Source organism: Lineus longissimus, chromosome 18 (assembly GCF_910592395.1).
Source record: "Lineus longissimus chromosome 18, tnLinLong1.2, whole genome shotgun sequence".
Classification (NCBI taxonomy): Eukaryota; Metazoa; Nemertea; class Pilidiophora; order Heteronemertea; family Lineidae; genus Lineus; species Lineus longissimus.
The window spans coordinates 7461732-7489059 of NC_088325.1; the positions used below are offsets into that span (position 1 = coordinate 7461732).

The 27328-nt window shown below is 46.6% G+C and overlaps 1 protein-coding gene across 1 annotated transcript in view; it reads left to right on the forward strand.

Moving 5' to 3' along the window:
- Positions 1 to 27328, forward strand: part of LOC135501995 (succinate dehydrogenase cytochrome b560 subunit, mitochondrial-like) — a 91531-nt gene that overhangs the window by 26819 nt on the left and 37384 nt on the right. The window contains exon 4 of the mRNA XM_064794402.1: positions 14145 to 14206. Coding sequence (XP_064650472.1) covers positions 14145 to 14206 — 62 coding nt within the window. The remainder of the gene's footprint in view (positions 1 to 14144; positions 14207 to 27328) is intronic.

Genomic DNA, 27328 nt, shown 5'->3' on the forward strand with positions numbered 1-27328 from the left:
TCTTAACCAGGATGAATTCCAAAGCACCAAATATCTATACGGTGTGCACAATGGCCCCTGGCCGTTTCATTATAAAACATACTAGGATTATTTTCAAATTTTTTTTAAGGGAGTGGTATTTTTTGGTGATGTTCACCGTTTTTCACCTAAAATGAAGGGTGGCAGACCCACCTCACCCTCTCATTCGAAAAAAAATTATTCAAATTGGACGCCCCAGGCCGGAGAAACCATATGAAACACTTTTGAGTAGCTGAGGACATCTGGTGTCATCTGGAGGATCTAAAATACCTTAAAACTTTAGGTCGTACATGTACAATCTTGGGCATTGAAAGAGTTAATTGCCACGATAAGTGCGTAAAATAGCCTGGTTTGATATAAATTCGCATGGACTTACAGCGTAAATAATCACAAGTCATGAAAGATAATCCAAACTGACCAAGGATGTTTAAGAATCAGATTTTGTCACTTAATCGATGCAATTTTTAGAGTTAATCAGACTTTTTTGGCTGACAGTTCAGCCATCCGACAGTAGCATGCAGCATCCTTGATGCGGCTCCAAACTTGCACAGTGACAAAATTAATGATTGTGCTGGCTCGTGTGTCCACATAACCATGCGCACGCACTTCAATTGATCAATCGGATGATTTGTAAAGCAGTGGCCCGATCGACCGTAGTTCAACTGATTCTGAGATCCTTCCAATACTACACTATTATTGTATAATCCTATGTACTATTTAACTCATATGGAGGCAAGCGCTTAATACTTCTAAACCCTGAGTGGGGCAAGGCATTTTAGGTAGTGGCAACCAATTCAGAAAAACAATAATAACAACACAATAAACCAAGATAGATCCAATAAAGTATACATTTTCTTAAAGCTTATAACGTTATCTAAATATTCCTGATTTGGTATTGGGAAAGAAGCAGAGTTTAACAACTCTGTTTTGAAACTAGAGATCATATACTATCAAATAAAGTTATAAACTAACAGCTTTTCCCTATGCTGGATTTTGTAATTCATGTTTACGTAGCATCCTCCATAGCTGGTCTGGTCCCTCCCTCAGAAACCCTACGAAACGGAAAGATGAAATCAAACACATGATGGTGAGAAAACATGCATATAAGTCATTCTTCACAGCTGCACGGTGATAACTGATGACATTATGGGGATTCCCCATTGAAGTGGGTGATTAAAATAACACGGAATTAGCCGTAGGTGCCTGTTTTCAGTTTTTACCCCTCTGCCCAAATGGGCTAAAGGGCAATGTCGTCACGTGCGCCGTCCGGGCAGGCGGGCGTCTGCTACTTGGTTTCCGTCGATTTCTAGGAGAACGGCTTTGACAATCAATTCAATTTTTGGTATGTACATTGGGGGTGACTAGAGGAAGGTTCCTTTCGAAAACGGGCTTGTTCTGATTATCAATATGGCCACCAGGGTTGTGTGTTTGAAATTGGTTTTCGTCAATTTCGAGGAGAACCGTTCGTCCGATCAAATTCACTTTTAGCTCAGCTGACAAAGTCAGCGGAGCTAGTAGAATAGCTGTTCAAATGGTGTCCGTCCTGCAATCCATCCATCCATCTAGGGACCCATCTGTGGACAAAATTGGACATTTCTGACCGGGAAGGCCCAGCCACTTCGTTGACGGTGGTAAATTAGGAGTTGCCCAAGTAGAACTCAAAAAACGAAAAATCCGCGCGATCCGACCTATATTAAGAGAATGAGGTCATTTCGCGTTTAGATTTCTTTCCCTTTTTACCTCGGTCCACAGAGCAAATATTGATTTCAAATATGGCTGAATATTTTAAAATATTTTTTCATTTTTTACTTTTAATGGAATTAATATAGTTTTCACCGCCAGTTGGCGCTGCAGGCACATTGACTGAATTTTGGCGATTTCAAATTTGGCGGTGGCTCAACTTTTTTGCAAGCAGTACTGCTGATTGGCCGTTCGATAGAAGAGATGCCACCATTTAAAAATGGCGGTAGTCGCTGCTTCAATGAAGGTGAGTGAACTTTCTCATGTTCAATCGGTTGTTACTCTTTTAATCAACATGACCATGTACCTGAAATTTGTGAAGGTACTGCAAAGAGTCTATATAATTCAGATTTATCAATAGTTTTTTATTATATTGCGGAAATTTTGTGCACAAATTAGCGAAAGTTGGTGCTCGTCTCATGTCATTTTAGAGCGAGAAATTTGTTTCCGTCGATCTCTACCACTGAAAAATCGCTTGCATAGCTTCGAATTTTTGTGAAAATAAGTATCTGAACTTGGTTTCAAATAGTCTAGAGAGTTACCTTTGTGGTGATACATATAGTATGTGATAAATATTTGTGGAATTTGTGAAATTCGGCTTTCAAACCGATGATGCAAGCGATCTCACGTGAATTTTGCAAGTCCTGATTTGTCGACCGGGTGTCAAGAATCACTCGCCTTAATTCAGTTCAAAGATCGAAAATAATATCTGAACTTAGTTTCAAATAGCCTACGCAATTATCATTTCGGTGATATATAATGCATGCATGTAATAATTGATTAATCTGCCTAAAACGCGCAATTAAAACGGCGAAAGATCTTGATAAACACTCTGGTGGCGGTCGCACTAAATAACGACCGGTAGGGCCCGAAGTCTGGCGGAGAAAAAAAGGTAGCGCCCGAAGGTTGAATCGGGATTTTTATGCACTTTTAACTGTATATATATGTTGTTTAGATGCATTTCTAACAGTTCTGTAACTTTGATGACCAAGCTTGCAGCCAAAGTTGGTAAAATTGATGCTTGTTTATGGACTGTGCTAGCGACCGGAGAATTCACTGTCGGCCATTTTGGCTACGGTCCCTGAGTTGTTGTGGTTGGCAATTTTGCAACAAATCTCGCCATTTACGTTTGTTTTCTCCCTGTCTGGTCATTGGCCGTGACAACAATTATTTTGAAAGTCACATTATGACATCGTAGTATGAATTCTGCTGCAGTTTCGTTACGCAGCAATGCTCATGTTTTTGGTTTGCAATCCTGTACTGTCTGTACACTGCGCTGTGCATGGCTGTGCTGTAGGCTGGAAAAAAGACACAAACGATAGCCTAGCCCAATATAGCTTAGAGTATAACTCAACATGTCCTCATGATTCATTTGATGGACACCTTATTTGATAGTACCTCATCATTAAGTCCAATAGATCCTGTTCTGTCACATGTCGTAGAGGATAGACAATTTTCAAAATGTAGTACACCACTCGGTCATCTTTAAGCCCAGCTCTCGGCTTAAAAAATCCAATATGGCGGCCAGCTGCCATCCTAGATATTTGCATTCCGCTCGTTAATTGAAGAACCAGTTGTCCGACAGACTTCAAACTATTTTGGTGTAATGGCCTATGGTAGGGGAGGTTAACTACTGATTTTGGGCGTGGTCCAAAATCCAATATGGCCACCAGCCGCCAACTTAAATTTTTTGTGTCCTGATCGTTAACTGAAGAACTAGAGGTCTGACAGACTTCAAACTTTTGTGGTGTAATGGTCTTCGATAGGGGAGGTTCCCTATCGATTTTGGGCGCGTTCCAAAATCCAATATGGCCACCAGCCGCCATCTTTGATTTTTGCACTCCGCTCGTTAATTGAAGAACCACATGACCGACAGACTTCAAGATTTTGTGGTGTAATGGCCTATGGAAGGGGAGTTTCCCTACTGATTTTGGGCGCAATCCGAAATCCGAGATGGCCGTCAGTTGGCATCTTGGATTTTTAGCATTCCGACCTATAACTCCAGAAGCGCTTGTGTGAGGGAGCTGATATTTCTGTGGTATGATTTCCTAGGGTATGGGAGGTGCTGTATAATTTCCTGGCCGCACCTGATATCCAATATGGCCCCCAGGCCACCATCTTGTTATGTATTAATCATGAATTAATCAAAAATGGGCTTGCCAGCTGCGGTTGGTTGAAGACCGAAGACCTTTCTCCACATTTGGATTTCATGCCGCGTAATCACCAATATGCAAAAGGCATCATCATCGTCATCATTGTGCGAAGTTGAGGTGGGGCATTATGTTTTCAGCTGGTTTCCATGTCCGCCGCCGCAAGCTATTCCGGACTATAACTCAAGAACTGGTGGCCAGATTGATCTGTAATTTCTATAGTGAATTGAGGTGGATGGGGCAAGGGTCCCTATTGATTTTGGTCGTGCTCCTGAAATTCACGATGGCCACCAATAGGCCATCTTGGATTTCCCATTCTGGATTATAACTCAACAACAGGTATCCTGATTGATCTCTAAATTTTATGTCGTTCACACTCTACCCAGGTCAGACTTTTGCATGTGTACTCTTATCAGACACACCCGAGGAAAAATTAATTTATCATTATTTATAATAGAAAAATGATTAGCTAGTTCATGTAGTTACACCTAGGTGGCGCCCCAATACAGCCTCTGCCTCGTGAAAGCCGCCATTACTCAGTACTTTTTCCTCAGCGCCGAGTTTCTCTCGTCAATTCAGCTATATTAGAGCCGTTTCGGGTTTAAGAAGGACCTCCCGGGGACACCGTTCGGTCGAAGACAATCTCTGGACGCGGGTGAGATTGCCCTTTTTTTTTTTCTCCGCGTTTTTTATCTTTGTGAGCGGTTTTTATCCGCTTCTCAAATTAAATAAAGTTCCACTATCTTCCCGGGCTTCTGGTCACCTGACCCAATAAAAGAAAAAGTTCACCCTGCTGCGTAGCTGTGGTATATATATATATATATATGATTATTGTATATTATCAGATTATATTAGGATGGTTTTATTCCAGTCCTTATTATCGTCGTTTCTTTTTTCTCTGGGGATTCCGCCGTGTCTCCTGGCCCTCCTTCCCTTCCAGGTTGGTGATGGCCCGGTGTCCGGTGTGTCGGGGATTCATAGTCCCCTCCTCGTTCCTTCCCTGGGTCAGGGTACTAACAAGTCGGTCCCTGTTGGGTCGGGCCGTTCCGCCCCCGGGGTGACTTCTCCTTCTCCCGGTACTTCCGGGAAGAAGTTGAAGAAGTCTGTGCAGAGAGGGCCTAGAAAGCCTGGTCGGGGGAAGTCTTCGTCTCCCCCTCCCTGCCTCCCCCGGGACCCCCGCTCTTCAGCGGCAAGGTCCCCGGGGCTCTGGAGAGGTTTTGCCCTCACTCGACCCCGTCCCCCAGGCTGGGAACCCCCCCTTCTGGGGTGTGCCCCCTGGGGAGGTCTTGTCGTTGAGCATCGGTGCCCCTGTCTCAGGGATGCTCCGCGAGACTTCCTCCGCCCCCCTTTCTTCGGCGGGCAGGATTCCCGTGGGGACTCTGGACGTTTTACGTCCCGATCCCTCGGGCGGCGCGGATCAGGGTTTGGAGTCGGAGCAGGCATTTTTTGACCAGCTCCTCCAACTCTCCAACGTTGAGACCCTGGATCCGCTCCCGGCCTTTTCAGGCCGGTGAGCAGCGCCTCCCGGGTATTGAGCCATCTCTCCTTACATATGTGCTCCCCCGTCCCCCTCTGGGGCTTTTGATGGGGTTGCGACCGCTCACATCCTTGGGCGTAAACTGGCACTGCCATTGGACGGGCGGCAAGCCCGACTCCTCATCCCTAGGGACGACGGTCCCTCCTTTGGCGTCCCCTGGTGGTGCAGGGCCGCGGTTCACCTGCCGCTCTTTTCCTTGCCGGGAGGTGTCCTGCCTGGTGTAGGCAGGGGCTTGGTGAGGGCGCATTATGTGCGGGTGAGGGATCCACGTGTCCCCCCCGCCTTGGGTGCGGTAAGGCCGACCGTTTCCCCTGTACGCCCCCACCCTGTCCCGGTCATGCTGGGGTTGAGGACGGGTCGGTTTCAAAAACTCGCCCACCTCCCCCCTCTCCTATGCCTGCCCCATGGGAGACCATTCGGGACCCTTGTCTGAAATCATCCACTGGCCTTACGGCTGATCAGAGGCATATGATTCAGTGCCTCACGGACCACCTGGAGAGTAAAAATCTCCAGGAACAGGCAGCGGCGGCAGCAGCAGCGACCTAGGTCATCAGCTTATGGAATGTGAATTCTCCGACTCAAATTCCCTTTCCGGCCCGGCCTCGCAGGCCAATTTCCCCTCGGGGAGTGAGGACCCCACCATGGTGGCGGGCATGCACGATCTTCTCGCTCTAGTTCGGCAGTATGTGCCCTCGTGTCCTCTCCCGGCGGTTAACCCCTGCCCTGATTCGAGCCTCCACCTGGTTGGACTCGGCTCTCAGGGACACAGCACCAGCACCATCCTGCGAGGGTCACCAGTGCGCCTTGGTCTCGACTTTACCATTGACCGGACCGGGCGCCTGGATGTAGTGGATGCAGGCTGGGAAGCGCTTCACCACCTCTTCCCCCCCCCCCGAGCTTTGCGGGTCTCACCGTCGGGATCTGATCCGGTGTCTTTGTCTCTCCTTAAGGACGACATTCAGCTCACCGGGCTGGTACCCCCCAAAGTCCTTGCGTCTCCGTCCATCAAGGACGCGAAGAACGATGAGGCCCTGACCAAGGAGGCTCAGGCAGTGTTGTCGTATGCTGACCTGTTCCTCTGTGCCCTGTCCAGGTCGTTTGCAGTCGACGCGTCAGAGGACCAGCACATTCTTGCCCTGTCCCTCCAACAGTCTCTGCAGCACGCCAGTAATCTGGCCGCGAAGCAGGCTGCTAACGCAGTGCTTAAGTGCTGGGACCTGCTTATTGAGGGGTTAAGCATGGTCCGTGCCTGGTTTTTGCAGGGGGCGTTAAGGACCGCCCCTTTGGGCAGCCCTTTCCTATTCCACGACTCCTCCCGGACACCTTAGGTGCCCAGTTGAGTCGGACTGCCTTACGGAGACTACTTCGGCTCCTAAGGCTGCCCCCCCCCCCCCGCCCGCCGTCCTCTTCTTTGTCCGCGGTCAGGTATCGTCAAGCAGAGAATCGACGACCCCGAGGCTCCTCGGCCCCCATGGGTCCTCGTCCTCGCGGGGCTCCTCTTCCTTTCGTGCCCCAGGGCAGGCAGAGACTGAGGCTTCCTCCCGCCGGCGGGTAGCCCGAGCGACCCTTCCTAGGGGTCGTGGGGGCAAGCACAAGTGACTTTTTAGTCCGTCCTCCTGGTGGCGCCCCCATGGATGTCACCATGGGGGTTAGGCTGCGCCATTTCGCGGCCTTTTGGGATCAGTGGTGTCAAAGGGACTCCCCCGTACCGGATATGCTCCACCACGGATATGGTCCATCCTCCCCCCCCCCTAGACCCTGCCAGGGCTCTAGCCCTGCGCACAGAGGTTCTCTCCCTCTTCCAGAAGGAGGCTGTGAGATTGGTGGAAAAATCATTCCTCCCCAGGCTTTTACAGTCACATCTTCTTGGTCCTCAAGAGGTCGGGTTGGGAGACTGGTCATCGATCTGTCTAGCTTGAACCGGTTCCTTCGGGTGCCCAGCTTCAATATGGAGACAACCAGATCGGTAGCAGCTGCGGTGCAGCCCAACGATTGGGCAATCTCGCTGGATCGTCAGGACGCGTATTTTCACATTCCTATCCATCCAGATTTTCAACCCTTCCTTGGTTTTACTTCGAGGGAAAGGTCTATCAGTTCCAGGCCCTTCCTTTCGGCCTGGCTTCCGCGCCGCTTATTTTTGACTACAGTCGTCAAGGCGTTTACCGCGCCTTTTCACGCCATGGGCTTCAAGCTCCATTGCTATCTCGACGACTGGCTGCTCCGTTACCAGGCTCTTTGCAGTCTGGGAAAGTAGGCAAAGTTCCTGCTTCAGACAACCAGGCGAGCCGGGTGGCTCTTGAATTTAGACAAGTCTGAGCTGGATCCATCTCAGAACTATGTCTTCGTGGGTGTGCGCTTTCTCACACGAGAGGCCCTCATGTCCCCCCCCCCCTCTGGACCGGATTCTCAAGATCTGATCCCTGGTCGGGGTATTTCGCCGTCAAGACAGCCTCTTAGCCCGACAGTTTCTGTCTCTGCTGGGCCTGCTCAATTTCGGCGGCGGACCAGGTCCCTCTCGCCCGCCTGTACATGCGCCCCCTCCAGCTTCTCCTCTTGGGCTGACGTCCCCTTTTCGGACCCTCTCGATCGTCAAATTTCGATCCCGAATTCTCTCCTGGAGGAGGTCTGGAGGTTCTGGGGGTCCGAGACGGAGCTCCTTTGCGGAGTGCAGCTCAGTCCTCAGATGTCCCTGTTCACGGACGCCTCCTTCTATGGCTGGGGCCCCCATCTGAACAAAGAGGACCAGACCACCAAGGGCACGTGGTCAATGGAGGATTTACGCCTCTCGATGAATTATCCCTAGATGCAGGCTGTCATTCTGGCGGTGAGGGCCTTCACGACTCGGTTTAGGGGTCACAGGGTTTCTCTCTTCTCCGACAATTCGACAGTGGTTGCTTATATACGGAGACAAGGGAAGACGAGGTCCGACACTTGGGAAGTGTAGGGAGCACAGAGTTTCTCCGGTCACTCCCTCTCTTCCCAACTTCACTTGGGAGCTCCTGCAGCTTTGTCGCCGCTTGGACATTCAGCTCCTCCCCCGTCACATCCCAGGCAAGAGGAACATCCTTGCCGACGCCCTTTCCAGGGCGGATCGTCTAATCCAGACGGAATGGACCCTTCACCGCGAGGTGGTCTCCCCCCTAGCAGGGATGTGGGACGCCCCCATGGTGGACTTGTTCGCGAATCGGCTAAACAAGAGATTTGCCCTGTATTATTCGCCTCTTCCAGACGAGGAGGCCTTGGGAGTGGACAGCCTGTCGTCCTCCTGGGATGGCCTGAATACTTATGCATTCCCGCCAACCCCTCTGTTGCTTCCGGTACTAAACAAAGTGGCCAGTTCTCCGGTCAGAGTTTGTCTGATAGCCCTGTGCTGGTCGAACCAGGCTTGGTTCCCGGTCCTGCTGGAGCTCCTGACGGAACACCCCCGCTGTCTGCCGGGATGGGACCGTCTGTTGTATCACCTGATTGGCCGGGCCTATCAAGACCCTTCTTTCTACAGGCTTCATGCCTGGAGACTATCGGGTGTTTCCTCCGAGAGAGAGGCTTTTCGGACGACGTTATCCCTAAAGTCGCTCAGCCTCAGAGACAGTCTACCCTTGCTTCATACGACAGCAAGTGGGATGTCTTTCGAGACTGGTGTAGGGAGCACGGAGTTTCTCCGGTCACTCCCTCTCTTCCCAACTTCCTCGACTTCTTGAATTTCTTATTCTCAGTCCGGAAGTTTTCGGTTCAGGAGGGGAAGGGCTATCGCTCTACCATTTCAGTCATTTTAAAGTTGACCGATTCCTGGCATCCGTCTTGGGATGACGCTGTCTCATCTTTGCTTCGCAATATGTCTCTGGAGCGTCCTCGTTCCATTCAGCGTACCCCCAAATGGGATCTCTCGGTGGTGCTTAGGGCTCTCATTTTGGTCGCGCTCTGAAATTCATGTGGCCAGCAAGAGGCCATCTCTCCTTTATACCCCATAACTTCAAAACCAGTTTAGTGACAGGCATGTGGACACTGGTACCAATGGAGCGGGGTCATACCTTGCGATTCGCCTCGATCGCGTTATATCTAGTTGGACAATTTGTAATAAACGACTTAACCTAGTTACATGGGTCATGGTCGAAGGTTCAATGGTGTAACAGTAGACAGCATTCCCCAACAAACAGGTTTTTGGAAGGGTTTGTTGTGCGTCTTTAAAAATATTCCCCGTGGACAAAAGTAGAACGGGTCGGGAATCCAAAGAAACGTCATAAGGAATGTCTTTAAACCAGATCCCTCCATGTCGATTGATGTCATCATGGGCAGGCGAAATAGGGCTCAGTAAATTCAGTAATATTTTGAGTTTTCGATGTCATATTACGATTGTAAATGATCTATACTGTTTTATGAAGCTTCTTTGTCATGCCAGTTATTCTCCCGGGAGCTGAACCATTGGTCCGAAAACTACTCCAAAGAAGGACACGTTGGGCGCAATTACATCATCTCAACCCTAGTAGAACTGTACCGGATTACAGGAATGACAAGTGCAGTTAGGAAGGTATTAAATGACTGTGTATTGTACAAGAAGAACCAAGCCAGCCTTAAGACCCAGAAGATGAGAAACCTACCCATCGATAGAATTTTTGACAAGAGCATTTGAAAATTCAGGAGTAGATTACTTTGGACCGTTGCATATCAAAAGAAAGGGCAAGTTACACTAATTATGAGTCTTGCCTCAAAATTTAAGTGGATACATCATTCACACAGTTCCTAAAAATTTCAACAAAAACTATTAAACATTCAACAAATTAAACCCATCGAGGTTGCATGACGAAGGCCAAAATTTAATACCAACCTCCACTCTGTCAAACTACATGATATTAAGAACAGAAGATAAGCATAGATAATACACCCACAAAAACAGCCCAAAACAATGAATCCAAACAATTCGCACTTGTCAAATATATTTATGTTTACATCATTTGCATTGCCACATGACCTCCAACGCGACGCTTACAGGCAATGATTTATTGTGGCCATGACCATGCCGATCTCATTATCTGTGAAGGTGAACATTGTGCCATCAGCGATGGATCAGTAGTGCCAAAGTGCCTCCGGCGGCACATTAAGAAGTGATATATTTCAATGGGAATTGTATCACTATAATCTTTGGGTAGTCTACTTTCCGATAATATGTGTTTGGAAGAATAAAATTAATTATTTTGTCAACAACTTCAGTGCGGGATCCTAATCGACTTGAGAGCAAGAGGTTAAACAGGGAGTTTGAAAGTTCTGGTAGTAACCAGCTACTCAGGAAAAGTAGGAGGCTACCAGGCATTAAGGAGCAAATTTGGGCATTTTGAGATCCAGAAAAAGCTTTAGGAAGAGTCATAAATACCAAGGCTAAAAAATTTCGATTTAAAAAAAAACAACAAAACCTCTGACCCCCTCCCCAAACGAACATTTTTCGTTTCTTTTGGCTTCACTTTAATTTTGCTACTGCCCCTCACATGGGTGAAAGATGAAGCAGGAGTAACACTAACCACTCTTTATACTGCCCGATAACAACGTCATCCGTACAGAGAGAATTGTACTAGTTCTACGGTGGTTTCCGGGGTTTCTTTTTTTTGAGGGAAAGAAATCCTCCAGCTTTGTACAATTGTCACATGTATGTTTATACATTGTAACCAAGAGGATGCTGGTATTTCATCATCCTGCCAGTGACGTTGCAACCTTCGATATGGCTTGTGTTTGGCACTTTTTACCTAATCTGGCATCATTTTGATTGTTGAACGTCAACATCGTCTTCCTCAGAACTCTGGGTTCAACAATCAATAACCCCTAGTTCATTAAACAATTCCAATCCCAAAAGTATACAACGTGTTTGGTCTGACCCATTGTTTTCCTTTACTCTCTGGGCCACTCCAACCATATTGGTTTACTTTTAATTTTGAACATGTAAGAAATCAATCTATATTGTAATTTATGTTTGAACAAACCCACTGTGTGAGGCTTAAAACTGGACACCTACATTAGATGTCACTAGTTAATCTCAACAGTTAAACAGGTGTGCTCATATACAGCGAGTACCAGAACTAAGTATTGTTTTTGAGCTGTAGGGTCCAAGTAGGAACCGACGACAAACCACGGACTGTATCGTACTGTCGTGTACCGTGCAATGAATTTTTGCGGTCCGACCCGAAAAACTGTACTGTCCAATAAAGTATGTAGTACGAGCCGATAGAAATAACCCCTAGTACGATTCGGTCTTGCCGGAGTATCGTCTGAACACTGCACGAAGGCACGAAATGATCCGATACGATACTAACCGGCACAGGCCGACCCACCTCACCATTTGTTTACACTGCCATTTTTTTCGCTAAATGGCGACTTGGTTAATCACTGGATCGGTCTCCATCTCAACTGTTGGACTCGCCTGGAGAAATTCCCAAAATCATTACACGAAAAACTTATATTAGCCATGTGCTCGATGTTTACTAATTGACCTCACCCATATTGCCCAATCATTGCCCAATCATTGCTCGACTGACGAGCTGGCGCTGGTCGCGAGTGGGATATACTTTGATTGAAAACATGTCATAGCTTCAAATGAGTCAAACGTGATAATTGTTGGCTAAAGCTAGAATATGTGCTAATATTTATGGATAAGTTTGTAGCTTGATAAAACGTACCCATTTTGCCCTGTTGTCAAAAAAGTGAATGTCAACTTTCCCGTAAATTCTTCATGGTAAACACACTTCAATTTCCCGCAGAATTACGTCAGACAAAATGAACCAATCAACACTGGAAACTTATAAGGATGATTGGTCAATTTGTAGTACGATACAACAGGAGCCGTTGATTTAATTTTTTTGTCAGGAACCAGTAGACAACATGTCGATTACGATCCGAAGTCAGCTACGGTCCGAAATTAAACATGATCCGAACAAATAACGAGTACAACCCAACAATTATGACGATATGAGCCGATGGGATTTAGGTAACGATATATGGTTTGTACTGCGCCCTCATCGGACCAACCTAGGACAGTACAGTGCTAGGACACGATCACGGTACGATTCAACAACGGTTCGACACAATACTTAGTTCTGTTACTGGCTGTAATCTTGTTGCTAATATTCTTACAGTACAAGGTAAATATCCAGTCCTTTTCTGGTGCATCTTTTTAGTCCCGCCTGATTCTGTAGAAGTTTTTTCGAGCTGTCTTAATATTTGTTGATGTCTGGTCAAATTTAAGTGCCATGGAAGCTGTACAAATCCTAGTTTACCAAGTATACTTACAATGTGCTAAGGCCAAAATGCTCTAGTTTGTTTACTTGAACATTTACACCACGGTTCAATGTCCTTGGAGCAGTGCCAAGATTTTTATCCAGCTTCAAATGTTCGATACTCAAAAACTAAGCCTTCAAAACACATCATGCGGTTTTCGACATTAGGTAAAAGATTCATCATAATCCATTTGTGGTACAATTTTAATGTACTTGGGTCACTTGCATCCATTTATCCACTGTTTTAACTGATCTCTTCTTGGTAAAAATTTACTATCATTGATGCGCTGCGTCTCGACCAATCAAATGCGCATAGGACATCATGTGATTGACACAGAGAGTTGATTGATTATCGTCATTGCATTGTCGTGGGAAACATATGCCTCAGTCGTATTTCAAAAAGCGAGGTTTCGCTCGTGGCAAAGTCATGACGTTTGACGTAAAGAAGCACGCTGGGTGCGACACGTCGTCTGTATAGATTGTTTGTCTCATGTTGTTGAATACAGTGGAACCCTAGTTAGTAGTTGCGCGTACACCATGAAATATTGGTGGACCAATTGCACGTACACCACCACATTGCCGCGACAAATTTGTTCGGCAATCCATTGCCGGGCGAATTTGTCCCATGAAGTTTGATGGTCCAAATTCGCCCGGCTTGTTAAAAGCTCGGCTTTGTCGTGGTGTACCCGCTAATGGATCGGCAATTAGCTAGTTAGATGGTTCGGCGACGGGCGGCGCTTTCGAAATGGCACTGCCACGAGCGAAACCTCGCTTTTTGAAATACGACTGAGGCATATGTTTCCCACGACAATGCAATGACGATAATCAATCAATTGTCGTGGTGTACCCGCTAATGGATCGGCAATTAGCTAGTTAGATGGTTCGGCGACGGGCGGCGCTTTCGAAATGGCGCTTTCTGCGCATGCAATTTATTGTTTGCGCGCCATCTGTTGCCGGATTTTATAACTAGCTGCATCTTTGGTGTGTGCGCTTGGTGGATTTTCGATGGTGCGGCATTGGTTCGCGAACCAAGATTGGTGGTCCATTTTCAGGTGTGGAAGTGGAACCCTGGTTTATATAACACAACCACGCATGGAACCGAGTTGGAATGGTTGTGTAACCGGGTGGACGTGCAAATAACTGAACTTATTTCAGTGAATGCAAAATTGTACCGATATTTTACAGACTGATATCACAACTGTTATTGTCAAAATAAACACATATTTTTCAATTGATTATTTGCCTTGTCTCCGTCTTTCCGCTTCATCCCATGCCGCATTTAACATGCAACACCCCCTCCTCACAGAGTTTAAAACAAGGGCGGTGTTCAAATTGACTCAAAAATTCCATTTCTAGTAACCAATTTATGTTCCCTAACTGCCTGAAATATCTCATTATCCACTTTTACAATTTGTGTCTGATACAATATTTCATCATTTTCAGACCTCAGCTGACTTCAGTTCTGTCCTTGATACACAGAGGCTCTGGTATTCTAATGGGGTTAGGTAAGTCATGGGATTCTTTAAAAGTCCTTAGTGATCCAAATAATAATAACATAGCATGCATAAAAAGGCTGTTGAAAAACAAAGTTCTGTTCAGTACATACATTTTAAAAACACATTTGATGTGAAAGGAAATTTGTAAACGTCATTGCTTCATTTTCAAACGTCATGTCAAAATGCAGCTAAAAAATCACTTGGAAACCATGCTGAATGCATTGTAGCTGTCTTCGTGCCCAAACTGCACATAATGAACGTGCAGTTCACCCTTGATACTGCTACTGTCATCCCGAGACACCAAAATTGCCAATTTTGTGTCATTCAAACTCACCTATGGAACACTTTTGCATGTTACTCCATTTGGGCTCAAACACAAGAGTATCCCTTTAATTTTCTAAAGGGAGAACTGAGTTAACAGCTCGGCCGCCAGGCGGCGCCCTGACCGATCCCGCGAGATCGCGCCGATCTCATGCCGCCATATTCAGTCTTTACTCTTGTGCTTCTACGAAGCACATCGTTTTTTCAAAGGTGCCGTGAATTCGATTTAAAACCAAATTCAACCAGCCAAGTCTAGACGATTTTTGGGTTCATTCACCTACGGAGTAGACCGCCAAACTAATCTTGGCATTAGTATTGTCCAGTCTATTTAATTATAGACATTTTCTTAGCTAGCTTAGTCGACCCGGCTCAATTATTTTGATCTTGGTAGGGTAGAGTTAAGTAGGCTATTCTCCGCTCTATTGTAATGAACAAGACTCAGATCCATTGCAATAGTGTTTAATTCAAGTAGGCATGTATTCCTTTCCATTAATTATTGCGTCCTTTCTGGCCTACTTGGGGTTCCCAGTGTTTTTATTGTCATTAGTACCATTTTTTATATGGCGTACCCCTCCGACGGCATCCTTTGTCTCACCACAAAGGAATGCGTCTCGTGGCGGGAAACGGGCCGCGAAGACACCTAAACCCTCTTTCGGTTCCGTTTCCGGGCATATAACCCGGAGGTCTAGCAAACCTCCCGCCACCACCCCTTCCGTCAGCCGAGTTCCGGTTCCGGCCGCGGCTGCGAAGGATGCGGGATCTGACATTATTAATGTCTGTGGTCCCAAGGGAGACTTACATCCAATAAGTCGCCAAGGGTTTAATATACCCGGGACCTCAGGGAACCTTCCGGTTCCTCTGTCGTCCGCTCCCCCGAGTACAAGCCCTTTGTACCCGCGGGAGCACCCTGCTTCCGGACCGCCGATTGCAGTTCCGGTTACTGACGCGGGTTCCCGTTTTTCAGTAACCGAAGACTCTACTGGGGGTTTTTCTCAGTCTTTACTGCGAAATAACCCCAGTCCTCACGGACACAGTAGAGTAGGGCCGGACTTTATAACGCCACCTCCGAAACGCCATGCGTCTTCGGTAACAGCGTTTCCGCCCTCCGTACCTCCTTCTAAAAGGGCATCCGGTAGCTCCATACCCGCGATGGAGTTACGGGCATTTCCGGTTTCGGACTTCGTCCTACGGGAAATGCAGGCACCTTCCTACGTTGGCCAACCTCTTGGGTGGAACCAACCGGAAGTGCCACCCCCTCCTCGTAGCAGAGGCGTCGTTCCCAGGGAACGAGCTACGCAGAGAGGACATCTGAACTCTGGTTCAGAATATGGGCATCTTCCCCTTCCGGAAGACCCATACGCCCGTACATACGGCTTCCAGGGTTCGCTTATGCGCTCACCCTCGCCTCAACCGCCCGTCGTTGAGAGAAGCCGCACGTCGGGTCCGGAACCCGAGTCGGGACAGCAACTGTCCCAGCTCATCCAGATGGTAGCAGGTCTTACTGATAGACTCAGCCATCTGGAGCAGGGTTCCGGTTCCTCTGGTGCGCCTGGTCCCATCGGATACCCACCATCCGACTCCTCTATTTTAGAGGAATTTTCTGAGAACGCTCCCCCAATCAGGAGGAGCTGTCACCAGAGGAGGCCAGTATCTTGTCGGATATGAGGACACTCAGATCCTTGATCAGAGCGTACCTCCCGCAGGATCTGTGCCCTACCCCGCCGGAACTGCCAGCCTTGTCAACACCGACCTTTTCACTCTGGGGACAGGAAGTGGATCCCAATCCACAGGTTTCTCAAGGCTCCACTCGGGCACTTGAATTCCTTCCTCCCTCCCCGTCGGTGGTAGCAGTCTCTGAACTTTTGGAGCGTACAATCAGAGACTCACAAGGCGCCCACCAACGTACTTCCATCCCTGTCCTTCCGGCAGTCGGACCGGAAGCTTGGTGTAAACCGGGGAAGTTGTTCACGGCACAACTTCCTCCCGTTAGGCAGTACCGCGCTGACTATTATCGAGTCAGCTCGGCCGGCTGTCCAGCTGCAGCATCGACTTCCATATTAAAGGATGATTTACTGCTGGACCAACTCGTGCCTAGGGTGACCTCCTCCTCGGCTTACCGAGACCTTAGAGCACAAGAGGGTCTGGCCAAAAACACGTTAGCGGTGCTCTCCTACGCAGAGCACACTAACCTGGCCCTAGCCAGATCCCTAAAAGATAATGAGTCACTATCTGATGACACAAAATCGCTTGTGACATTCTTGTCACATTCGATTAGGCACGCTATTGCTCTGTCCGCCAAGACCGCAGCAAATAGCGTCCTACTCCGTAGAGACGCCGCACTGGGCTCGCTCAATGTCATCAGATCCCTCCAGCTGGAAGGGGCCTTAAGAACCGCTCCTATGGACGGTTCTTTCCTGTTCGCAGATTCTGTACAAGAGGCGGCTCAAGCACAGAAAGATTGGGACAAATTATATGCCCCCACTGCGACACAGAGGGCCAAGACCTCTCTACCTAACGCTAGAAAGATAGAGAGGCCCCAGCAGGCATCGGGTTCAATCCCGTACGCCAGGCAGGTCCTGCCTAGGCCTAGGCCTACCCCGCCTAGTCAGCCTGCTCCTGCTGGATCCTTCCGACGGGACGCGGAGGGTCACCGGACTGGAAAGAGGAAAAATACTTCCTCTAACCAGGGTGGATCCGGTCCGACTAAGCACTCCTTTCGCCCAAGGGGTGCTGGCCGGAAGAGGTGACTCCCCCCTCCTTTCTCCTCCCGGACGCAAAAAGGAGCCGACTCCGGTAGTCGGGGGCCGTCTGCAAAAATTTGCAGACATTTGGGACGATTGGTGCCCAAAGGGGTCCCCAGTCCCAAACATGTTGAGGTACGGAGTGAAACTAGATTTCAACCGTACCCCCCCCCCGACTACCATATATCCAACCCCAGTTCAGCCACCGAAGGACCCAGTCAAGGCCTCTGCCCTCCAAGCAGAGGTCGCGACATTACTGGAGAAGCAAGCTATCCAGGTCCTTCAAGATCCATGCTCCCCCGGCTTTTACAGCCACGTTTTCTTGGTTCCCAAGAAAGCAGGGACATGGAGGCTGATCATAGACCTTTCCAGGTTAAACACCTTCTTGAATGTTCCTCATTTCAAGATGGAAACCACCAGGTCTATAGCAACGGCGATACAGCCCAACGATTGGGCGGTATCGATGGATTTAACGGATGCGTACTTACATGTACCGATCCATCCAGACTATCAACACTTCCTTCGATTCCATTACGAAGGAAAGACGTATCAATTCAGGGCCCTGCCGTTCGGTCTGGCATCGGCACCCCTAATTTTTACGATGATAGTCACAGCCTTTGTCGCTCCCTTTCACGTGATGGGGTTCAAGCTCCATCACTACCTAGACGATTGGCTACTCCGTTGCAAATCGCGGGAACTACTACTGCAACAACTTCAGGTTCTAAAGCAAAAAGTAGTTTCCGCAGGTTGGATTATCAACGAAACAAAGTCAGAATTCATACCATCCCAAGACTTCGTTTACGTTGGAGTTCGGTTCCTTACGGCCATAGGGAAAATGCTGCCCCCCTAGACAGGATAAAGAAAATTCTTCATCTCGTCGCAGAATTCAGAGGAAGGACTCAAGCTCCCGCAAGGCGATGCTTGAGCCTTTTGGGACTTCTGAATTCGGCAGCAGTCCAAATTCCCCTTGGCCCTCTATATATGCGTCCCATCCAGATGTTTCTAATGTCTCTATGGAAACCCCACAGGGACCCATTGGACAAGTTGGTATTGATACCTCAATACCTACTCAAGAACGTCTGGAACTTCTGGGAGTCGGAGACTCGTCTCCAAAGCGGTGTAGATCTTGCTCCACCGCCCCCAGAAGTGTCCCTGTTCACAGATGCTTCCCTACTAGGGTGGGGAGCACATCTGAACAACGGGCACATGTCCATAAGGGGTCTATGGACAAGGGAGGAGACCATTCTTCCAATAAATATATTGGAAATGAAGGCTGTCCTTCTTGCTATGAGGGCTCTTTCCCTTCGCCTGAAGAATCGGAGAGTAACCCTGTTCTCCGACAATTCTACAGTAGTAGCATATGTCAGGAGACAGGGAGGCACAAAGTCCGGCATTCTTTGCCAGCTAACTTGGGAGCTTTACCATCTTTGTGCCGACCTTGGAGTATCGATATGTGCCAGACACATACCGGGCAATCGCAACATCCTTGCCGACGCCCTGTCCCGTCAGAACAAGCTAGTTCAGACAGAGTGGACACTCCATCAGGAGATTGTAGACGACCTTTGTCGCCTTTGGCAATCTCCGAAGGTAGATCTGTTCGCCACCAGGCTGAACAATCGCCTTCCCATCTATTACTCTCCACTTCCGGACGAAGAGGCCCTGGAAGTCGACAGCCTTACAGCCTCTTGGGTCGGGCTGAACACATATGCGTTTCCACCCCTCCCTCTCATCCAACCAGTCCTGAACAAGATCTTGACCAGCCACCCGGTGAGAATAACTCTCATTGCACCTTGCTGGCCAAATCAGGCCTGGTTCCCAGCCTTGCTGGAGCTCCTGATAGACCACCCCAGGAGTCTTCCTACTTTGAAGCACCTCCTGTGGCACCCCCTGGGGAGATGCTTCCACCAGAACCCTGGATTTTTCAAGTTTCACGCCTGGAACTTATCCAGTTGCATCTCCACCAGAGAGGCTTTTCGGACATCGCTGTCAAGCGCATGTCCGCACCTCAAAGGGGGTCTACCCTTGATGTGTATCAAGGAAAGTGGTCTACCTTCACTTCCTGGTGCAGGGAGAACGGAGTTAATCCGATCTCTCCCTCTATATACAGATTAGTTGATTTCCTTATTGAATTATTCACGGAAAGACAACTATCTGTCACGGCTATAAAAGGGTACAAGTCCGCCATCGCTTCTACCCTCCCTGTTTTAAGCACCTGGGATCTTCGTTGGGAGGACCAAATAACCCCTCTTTTCAGAGGAATGTTATTAGAGCGTCCTAGACCGGTTCACAACACCCCTAAATGGGACCTTTCTGTTGTCCTTAAGGTGCTCATGAGGCATCCTTTTGAACCCATGTCTATTTCATCCATGAAATATCTGACACTCAAAACGGTCTTTCTAGTAGCCTTGGCTACCGCCCAACGGAGATCAGAGCTCCATGCACTTTCTTTTAAGAAGCTGGCTTTTAGAGAGGGAGGGGAGGTTATCCTGGCTTTCATACCAGGATTTCTGGCGAAGAACCAGGGACCGGCCGCCTCTCGGCCCCCGGTTACTATTCCCTCTCTGTCAGGAACGATCTCTTATGATCTTCCTGACAGAACTTTATGTCCCGTCAGGGCCCTAAAGTTCTACATAAATAGGACAAAACCTCCCGGTATCCGCCAGGGGAGAGAGCGTTTGTTTTTGTCCTATAAGGAGGGAAGTAAACGAGAGATAGCGGCCGCCACTATTTCAAGGTGGATTGTGGAGACTATTCGTCTTTCCTACAACACCTTGAAGACTTCCTCTGATCTTCGTGCGCTAGCTAACATCTCAACGCACGAAGTTAGAGCACTAGCCACCTCCTGGGCTAACTACCGAGGAGTTGCTCTTCAAGAAGTCGTTTCCGCTGCATGTTGGAGTAATCACTCCACATTCTCTCGTTTCTACCTACGAGACGTTTCTTCCCTCGTAGATGGCATGCAAACAATCGGCCCGATTGTGTCTGCGGGGCATGTTGTTTGATCCTGGCTAGATCAAAAAAGGGGGGGAAGCCCGATTGAAGAGTCAAACGCGCATCTTGCGCCATTTTTGATATGCCCCATCTTCAACAATCCAGGCAACCCCTAGTAGACTAGAAAGGACGCAATTTCTTATTGTTGTTTAGCAATAACTCATTCTACACCCTTCAACATGCCTTACTTGCTCTAAGCTCTGTTGCCGGAAAGAAGATGGTTTTATTACGCAATTCTAGCGCTTTCCGGAGAATGGGTCTATTACTCTCTATAATATGATTGTAATACCGAGATCAAAATACCGGTCCTCCGGTTCTCCCCATTTCTTTCCCCTGGCGGTCCTCCTTAGCTAATATGCCGGTGGTGCCTCCTGGATGGAACAACAGCTCAGCCTTAGGTAAGTCCTCGTTTCCCACCTCCAATAGGTTGCTGGGATTCGATGCAAAAGTGTTCCATAGGTAAGTTTGAATGACACAAAATGCCCATTTCCTTACAAGAAATGGCCATTTTGTTAGTTCATACTTACCTATGGAACACGGCTCTCCCGCCGTCCCCACAAACGGGACATACTCTTTATTAACGCTCAAGAGTAAAGACTAAATATGGCGGCATGAGATCGGCGCGATCTCGCGGGATCGGTCAGGGCGCCGCCTGGCGGCCGAGCTGTTAACTCAGTTCTCCCTTTAGAAAATTAAAGGGATACTCTTGTGTTTGAGCCCAAATGGAGTAACATGCAAAAGTGTTCCATAGGTAAGTATGAACTAACAAAATGGCCATTTCTTGTAAGGAAATGGGCATTTTGTCTGAGGAGGATTCAGGCTGGGAAAAAACTGTTTTCTGCTCGGCCAGCGGCATCATGACCATGTAAACGCTCCCTCTTGAGACTGCTTCAGTGTTTTCATTGCATATGTGGTAAATCAACAACTCATATGAGTTTTTTTGGGTAAATGTATAGCATATCAGTAGGCACAGTACGCGTTTGAAAAACAGCATGATCTGATCTGTAGGGGGCAGGGCATTAGCTGAAAACAGATAAATTACAGTCAAAAGTCAACAGAATTTGATGAAAGTGTATCTACTGAGGACACATCATATATCACACAAGTTTTTGTCTGGACCTAATTTTCATGATCACAGAAGTCAAAGTTTAAAAGTGTTAGACTTTTGCAGGTCAAGAGATGATTCATTTTAAAGTCTAACTAGACACCTCTTCAGGATTTCAGTTCGATATGCAGTGAATATAGAGCATATAAGTAGGCACTTTTGGCTATTGAAAATTTACATATTGCTGGTACCCATATACAAGTTAATTTGGAATTTGATGACGTATTTTATTGAGGATACATAATATATCACACAAATTCGTGGTTTGACCTAATTTTAGCTCTCCACGCATTGATCCTTCCCATGTGGAATGATGCACTGGTAAGGTGTTTCCTGGATCTACCCCGTGTCGTCTTGGGGTAGATATTGATTTTTCTGACATCACGCTGATGGCACTCGATTATTCGCTACTGTGACGATAATCAGTGTTCTCGCCAGGATTTCAATCAAACGGGGCGCAGCTGGCCGGAGGCCAGCTCCGATATGCGCCGCAGGCGCATTTTTGGAGGGGGGACCGGGGGCCCTCCTATGGAAAAATTTTGAAACCTGGATGCTCTCAGGTGCAATTTCAGGCCTAATTCTGACGATATAAAACGACATTGCAGCGTTAGTATCGTAGGCAAAACATTTAGCTTCACGGCAATTTGCGGCATCACGTTGGTCGGCGGGAGGGACGCATAGCGGGGTATCCACGTAAATACTAGTATTCAAACCGTTACATACGCAGGACTGTTTACTCGTACGTTTCAACTGTATTTTGTAGGTGTATTCCTGTTTCTCCTATTCCTGTTCCGCCTATTCCTGTTTCGCTTAATTCCTTATTCGCCTATTCCTGATTCGCCTACTTCCTGTTTCGCCTACCATCTGTTTCGCCTACTTCCTGTTTCGCCTATTCCTGTTTCGCCTAATTCCTGTTTCGTCTATTCCTGTTTCGCCTATTCGAATGTATTGCTAATCTCCCTACAGAAGTAGGAATATGAACCGTCCCTTACTATGGTGTTAAAGGCTATCATTAAGAATAAAGTCTGAAATAATGGATTTAGCGACATGTCAATTATTTCAGTATTATTCGGAATAACTTTGAAAAATTATACATAGCTTACATTGGCTTATGTTTTAGCTTATTTTAAAAGGCAAGAAATAAAATAGTAAGAAAGTTTTACCCTTTCATTAGATTTGAGAAAGGTTTCTTAGGCCTGCATTTTATATTGTGGATTCTCTTTCTTTTGTCTTAGTCAGTAACTGGCTTCTTAATAGAAAGAATACCTATAGCTACATTGTTCTTTTATTCCTTATTTCATTGCGTTCAACGATGTGATGCTTCCTATTGAAAAATGATATTTTCTCGAGGGTTTCATTCCATATAAATAAAGAGGTCATGCAGGGGCTTTTCACACTCAAAACAACTTTGCATGATGGCTGATGAAGCTCAATTTGTACCGACCAAAAGAGGATGGGAAAGTCTGATCTACAGAGAATTCAAATTTCGATTGAACGGAAAAGGAAGGGTTGGCAAAAGACACTGGAAATGTATCGTAGAGACGTGCAGGGCTAATGCAGTTACTGATAGAGCAAATAGGTAATATTATGGTTCAATTCAGATACACATAGCTCAATTTGATTGGACATACTTAGCATATACTATAAAGTAATCACATAATTAGTTTGTTTGCTCTAAGTTGCTTTACCTAATCATACTGTAACTTAATTATGTGACAAAACAAGTTGAATGCTAAATTTGCCGCAAGTTGATACATTGTAGCATGAATGTATAGCACTTTTTGATTTTCTTTTCAGCATCACTTAAGTAGGAGAACCAACCACCTATCGAACCCAGCCAAACTAACAGCAGAAAAGATCGTGCGTGAGATTAAACGACGGGCATCCGAAGAAGTTGTTCCCATACCCCGTATCTATCAAGAAGAAGTCGTAAACTCTGCAGAACAATGAATTCTAACGGACGATGTCTCGGTGTATCTTCCCAACTTTATCGGATGTCATACAGCGGCTTATTCGCATAGAAGGAAGCAAATGCCATTGCTACCTGCCTTACGGGAAAATGTCATATTGGAGGGACAGTGCCAGTGGCAGCAAACAGCCGATGGTGGAGATTTTTTAGTTGCGAATGATGGGGATATTGATAAGCTCATCATATTTGGGAGTGTGGAAAGCTTGTAGAAAGCTTGATGTGGGGAATTGCCGGGGGCACAACTAAAAGGATGCAGAAGTGTGCAGAGACTAGGATTAGCAGCACAGTACCGTTATGGGAGCCATGGGGTCTGCCTCAAACGCGCACCAAAGAATGAACAACAAGTCCAGGTTCTATTGATACGGTTTACTGGAAAAAGTAGAAAAACAAATAAGTGACGATACAGAAAGTAAACAAAGGAAGAAACGCATTCAAGCAATGACAACAACAACGATGACCTCAATAACTGTCCCCTGGCCCAGTGCCAATGTTGAATACACACCTCGTAATTACCATTATAATTGAAAGAACCAATACTGGAGCCCAAGGCTCATAGAGACACAGAGTTACCTATATTACATAACAATTGGCCCAATGCCAACAACTGTACTCAAACTAACACAACAGGTTCCCCAAAGATTGCATAATCACGTGACCCACATACAACCCAAAAATGATTTAAACGGACTAGAACAGGTGTAAAACAAAGATCTTGTAACATAAATAGGAAGAATTACTTCAATACACCCCCCACACACATGAGACAGTACATCAATGCCTGTAAAGCACATGAGAAAATACAGGGTAAACAAAAGGGCCTAAAATACATAGAAAACAATATTACTTACAGAATGTTTAACGACCTAGAGCCTGACCATGACTCCACAGAACACAAAACTAACGAACTGGGCCACTTTGGCTAAAGATGTTTGAGATATCAGTAAAGAGATAGGGAAAACCACTTTGGCCCTATCCACCATCTTGGAAATAACCACCCTTTTTAGAAGTAGGGAAGATCACACATACCTAACATAACTTAAAAGTTTAAGGCGGCAAATTTGAAACATGTAAACATTGAAAAATGGCCTTCACAACCATGATGCAGACAACAGGGATCCCATCCGGAAATGGATCAGACGAACGCTCGCCCTGCCTTTATTACCCCTTGACTGCATTGACGAAGTGTGGATGACGATGAACGAAGCACCCGCCATCCTACAGACTGCTGCTTTCAATGACTACGTTACGGCGAATTGGGTGGACGACATGGATGCAAGATTCGACCAAACTCTATGGAATCATTATGACAGGCTGGATCAACCACGAACAATCAATCCTGTGGAGGGGTGGCACCACAAGATTAATACGTACACCGGCCATGCTCACCCGAACCTCTACGAACTAGTTCGCTTCCTCAAACGAGAAGAAATGTTTCAAAGGTCAGAGATTCAGAGACTCAAAGCCGGCGGCCGACCAAACCCGAGGAGAGCCACATATGTACGCGTTGACGAACACATGTTACGCCTCAAAGAACAATACGTCAATGGAGAGAGGGACATAATGAGTTACGTTGATGCCATCAGTTACCTTGTCTGACATAAGGGTACTGTTGAAACTTTGCATTAAAGGTTTCCAGTTGTTGAAGAGCAAGATTTATATGTGGTTCATATTGATAGTACGTGGATATGTACTGTCCTAAAGGATTCACTAATTCGAATGATAATCCTTAAGTTTTGTTCTATTTGTCATCGTACTATGCCCTTTGGTGCGACAATAATTGGTCTGATGAATGACGATATCGTCATAAGCTGCACGTGAAATCATATATCATGATATATATTTTCAACCTTGTTTGACTTGATATGTGCTGTACTTACATGTATATTATGACATGCGTTTTACAGCTGATTTTGATCAAATAATTATGAGAATGTACAGTATTAAGTATTTTTATCAAAAACTCATGAATTCCTGTTTATAAAATAAATGACTGCTTTACTCTACTTAATCTATTCGTTTTTACTGTGTGTCGGTATGGTCCTATGGTCAAATAAGTCCCGGACTGTCCCCGCTTTCAAGGTGACTCTTTCAAAACGGTCACAGGGCTTTAGATAACGGGCGTATGGGCGTATATACGCCTGTGGGAAAGAGCAATACGCCAGGTTTTCTGGGCCAGAAAAGTATTGTGACACCCCCTAAATGAACATCTGATTTCAGCGTACGCTTTCTAATATATCTGAAGGTGTATTCTGACGTCCAAAATCCCGAGTCCCAATGTGTTTGGCGTCAAACTTAAAACTTTCACCGCCCGCCCGCCTCACACTCCTCAGCACGGCCGGCACTTGATAGTCAGTCTGTCACAATTAGTTCCAAAATCCCCCGCTGGCGCTACTCTACCATGCCCAAGTCCTGTTAATCATGCGGCTGGCCAATGAACGATGTTGCATGTACAGCTTTATGAATGAAAATGTTTTACTACGATAGTAGCTGACCATATTTGGCGGCCGGTGAAGTCATCCTAGTGGCACGTGCCGAGAGTGAGAGCTGTGATTGGTTACTGAATCTCAAGGTTACTGGTATTCGGAATATCTAATTACGAATTCTGCATGGCAGTGCCACCAACGAGGAACTCGCGTACCAATCTGTCATGCTTTGGCTCCATTGTTTAGGGGCTTTCATTTCGGAATTCAGGGGTTCCCATCGGCTGTCCAGCTGTTGAAATGGAGCATGAATAATGTTGGCCTGGAACAGCCATTATCAGCTATCAGACGACGAGGTGGCGAAAGAGGACAAGCTCTACACTTACTCTGTGGTTTGAGATGCAAGGGAACTTTGGATCACAACATGCATTGCATAACATGAGTTTATACTTCCAACCTTAGGAAAGTGGAAGTATCTGTACGCCCAGCCTGGGATAATACTGACAAGTTGGGAGTATTTGCAATGCCAGTTAAAACCCCAAACTCCCAAAATGGTGCATCAATAATGTTAAGGAAGTACTTGACTTCCTGACAAAAAAATTATCTAAAGCCCTGCGGTCATTGCAAAAACAAAGTTGATGGCATTTGATTAGTCAAATTGTCATCACATCGTTAACATCATCCAATTGTCCCCTCACATTTTCCCCATAAAATGGACATGCATCCCTAAGGTTCCCCCTGGGAGAGTCGATTTATTGTAGGGGTACTGGAAAGTAGGCGAAACAGGAAGTAGGCGAAACAGGAAGTAGGTAAAACAGGAATAGGCCAAACAGGAAATAGGCAAAACAGGAAATAGGCCAAACAGGAAATAGGCCAAACAGGAATAGGCGAAACAGGAATAGGCGAAACAGGCATAAACCATTTTGTACGTTTTCCGATGTTCGTGCAGCACTGTACAGTCGGGTACACTATATTATACGGAGAGATAAAAAGTTGTGTTTGTACGGGCACTCAACATAAAATAACCTCCTGAAGACAGTTTATACGATAAAAAAGTGAAGTTGTACGAATAAAAAATTCACTGGTTCTAAAAAAGTTTTTGATCCCCTTGCCATCCCCGCTGGCTCCCCGGCCCCCGACATCGTCAAAGCACATGGTATTTTGTAACTAGATAGCGGCGCCAAATGCGCATCCCGCAGCCCACGGATGCACTGTAACCAACTGCGCAAGCCTTGTGCTTTTTCATGATGACATGATGATGATTGACGATTCTATACATTTGTATATATATTTGTATATACATTTGTAGCGTTCTCCAACCTCATTAATAGCCATGGCGGGCCGCCATGGCAAGATCGTAGGCCGTAATCCCGAAAATTTCCAGTGGCTCGCCCGCCAAGTTGCCATCCTTAGCTGCCTTGCCGGATTTTTCACCCGCCAAACCAAATAAAATTGAAATCACGTATCACATATCTTCTCGTTTGATCCCGTTGTACGCTGTATATCAATTGAAAGAGACTGCTGATTTTACGCCGACAGCTATTATCATCCACCTGCGGCACACCTACATGCACACTAGTTTAG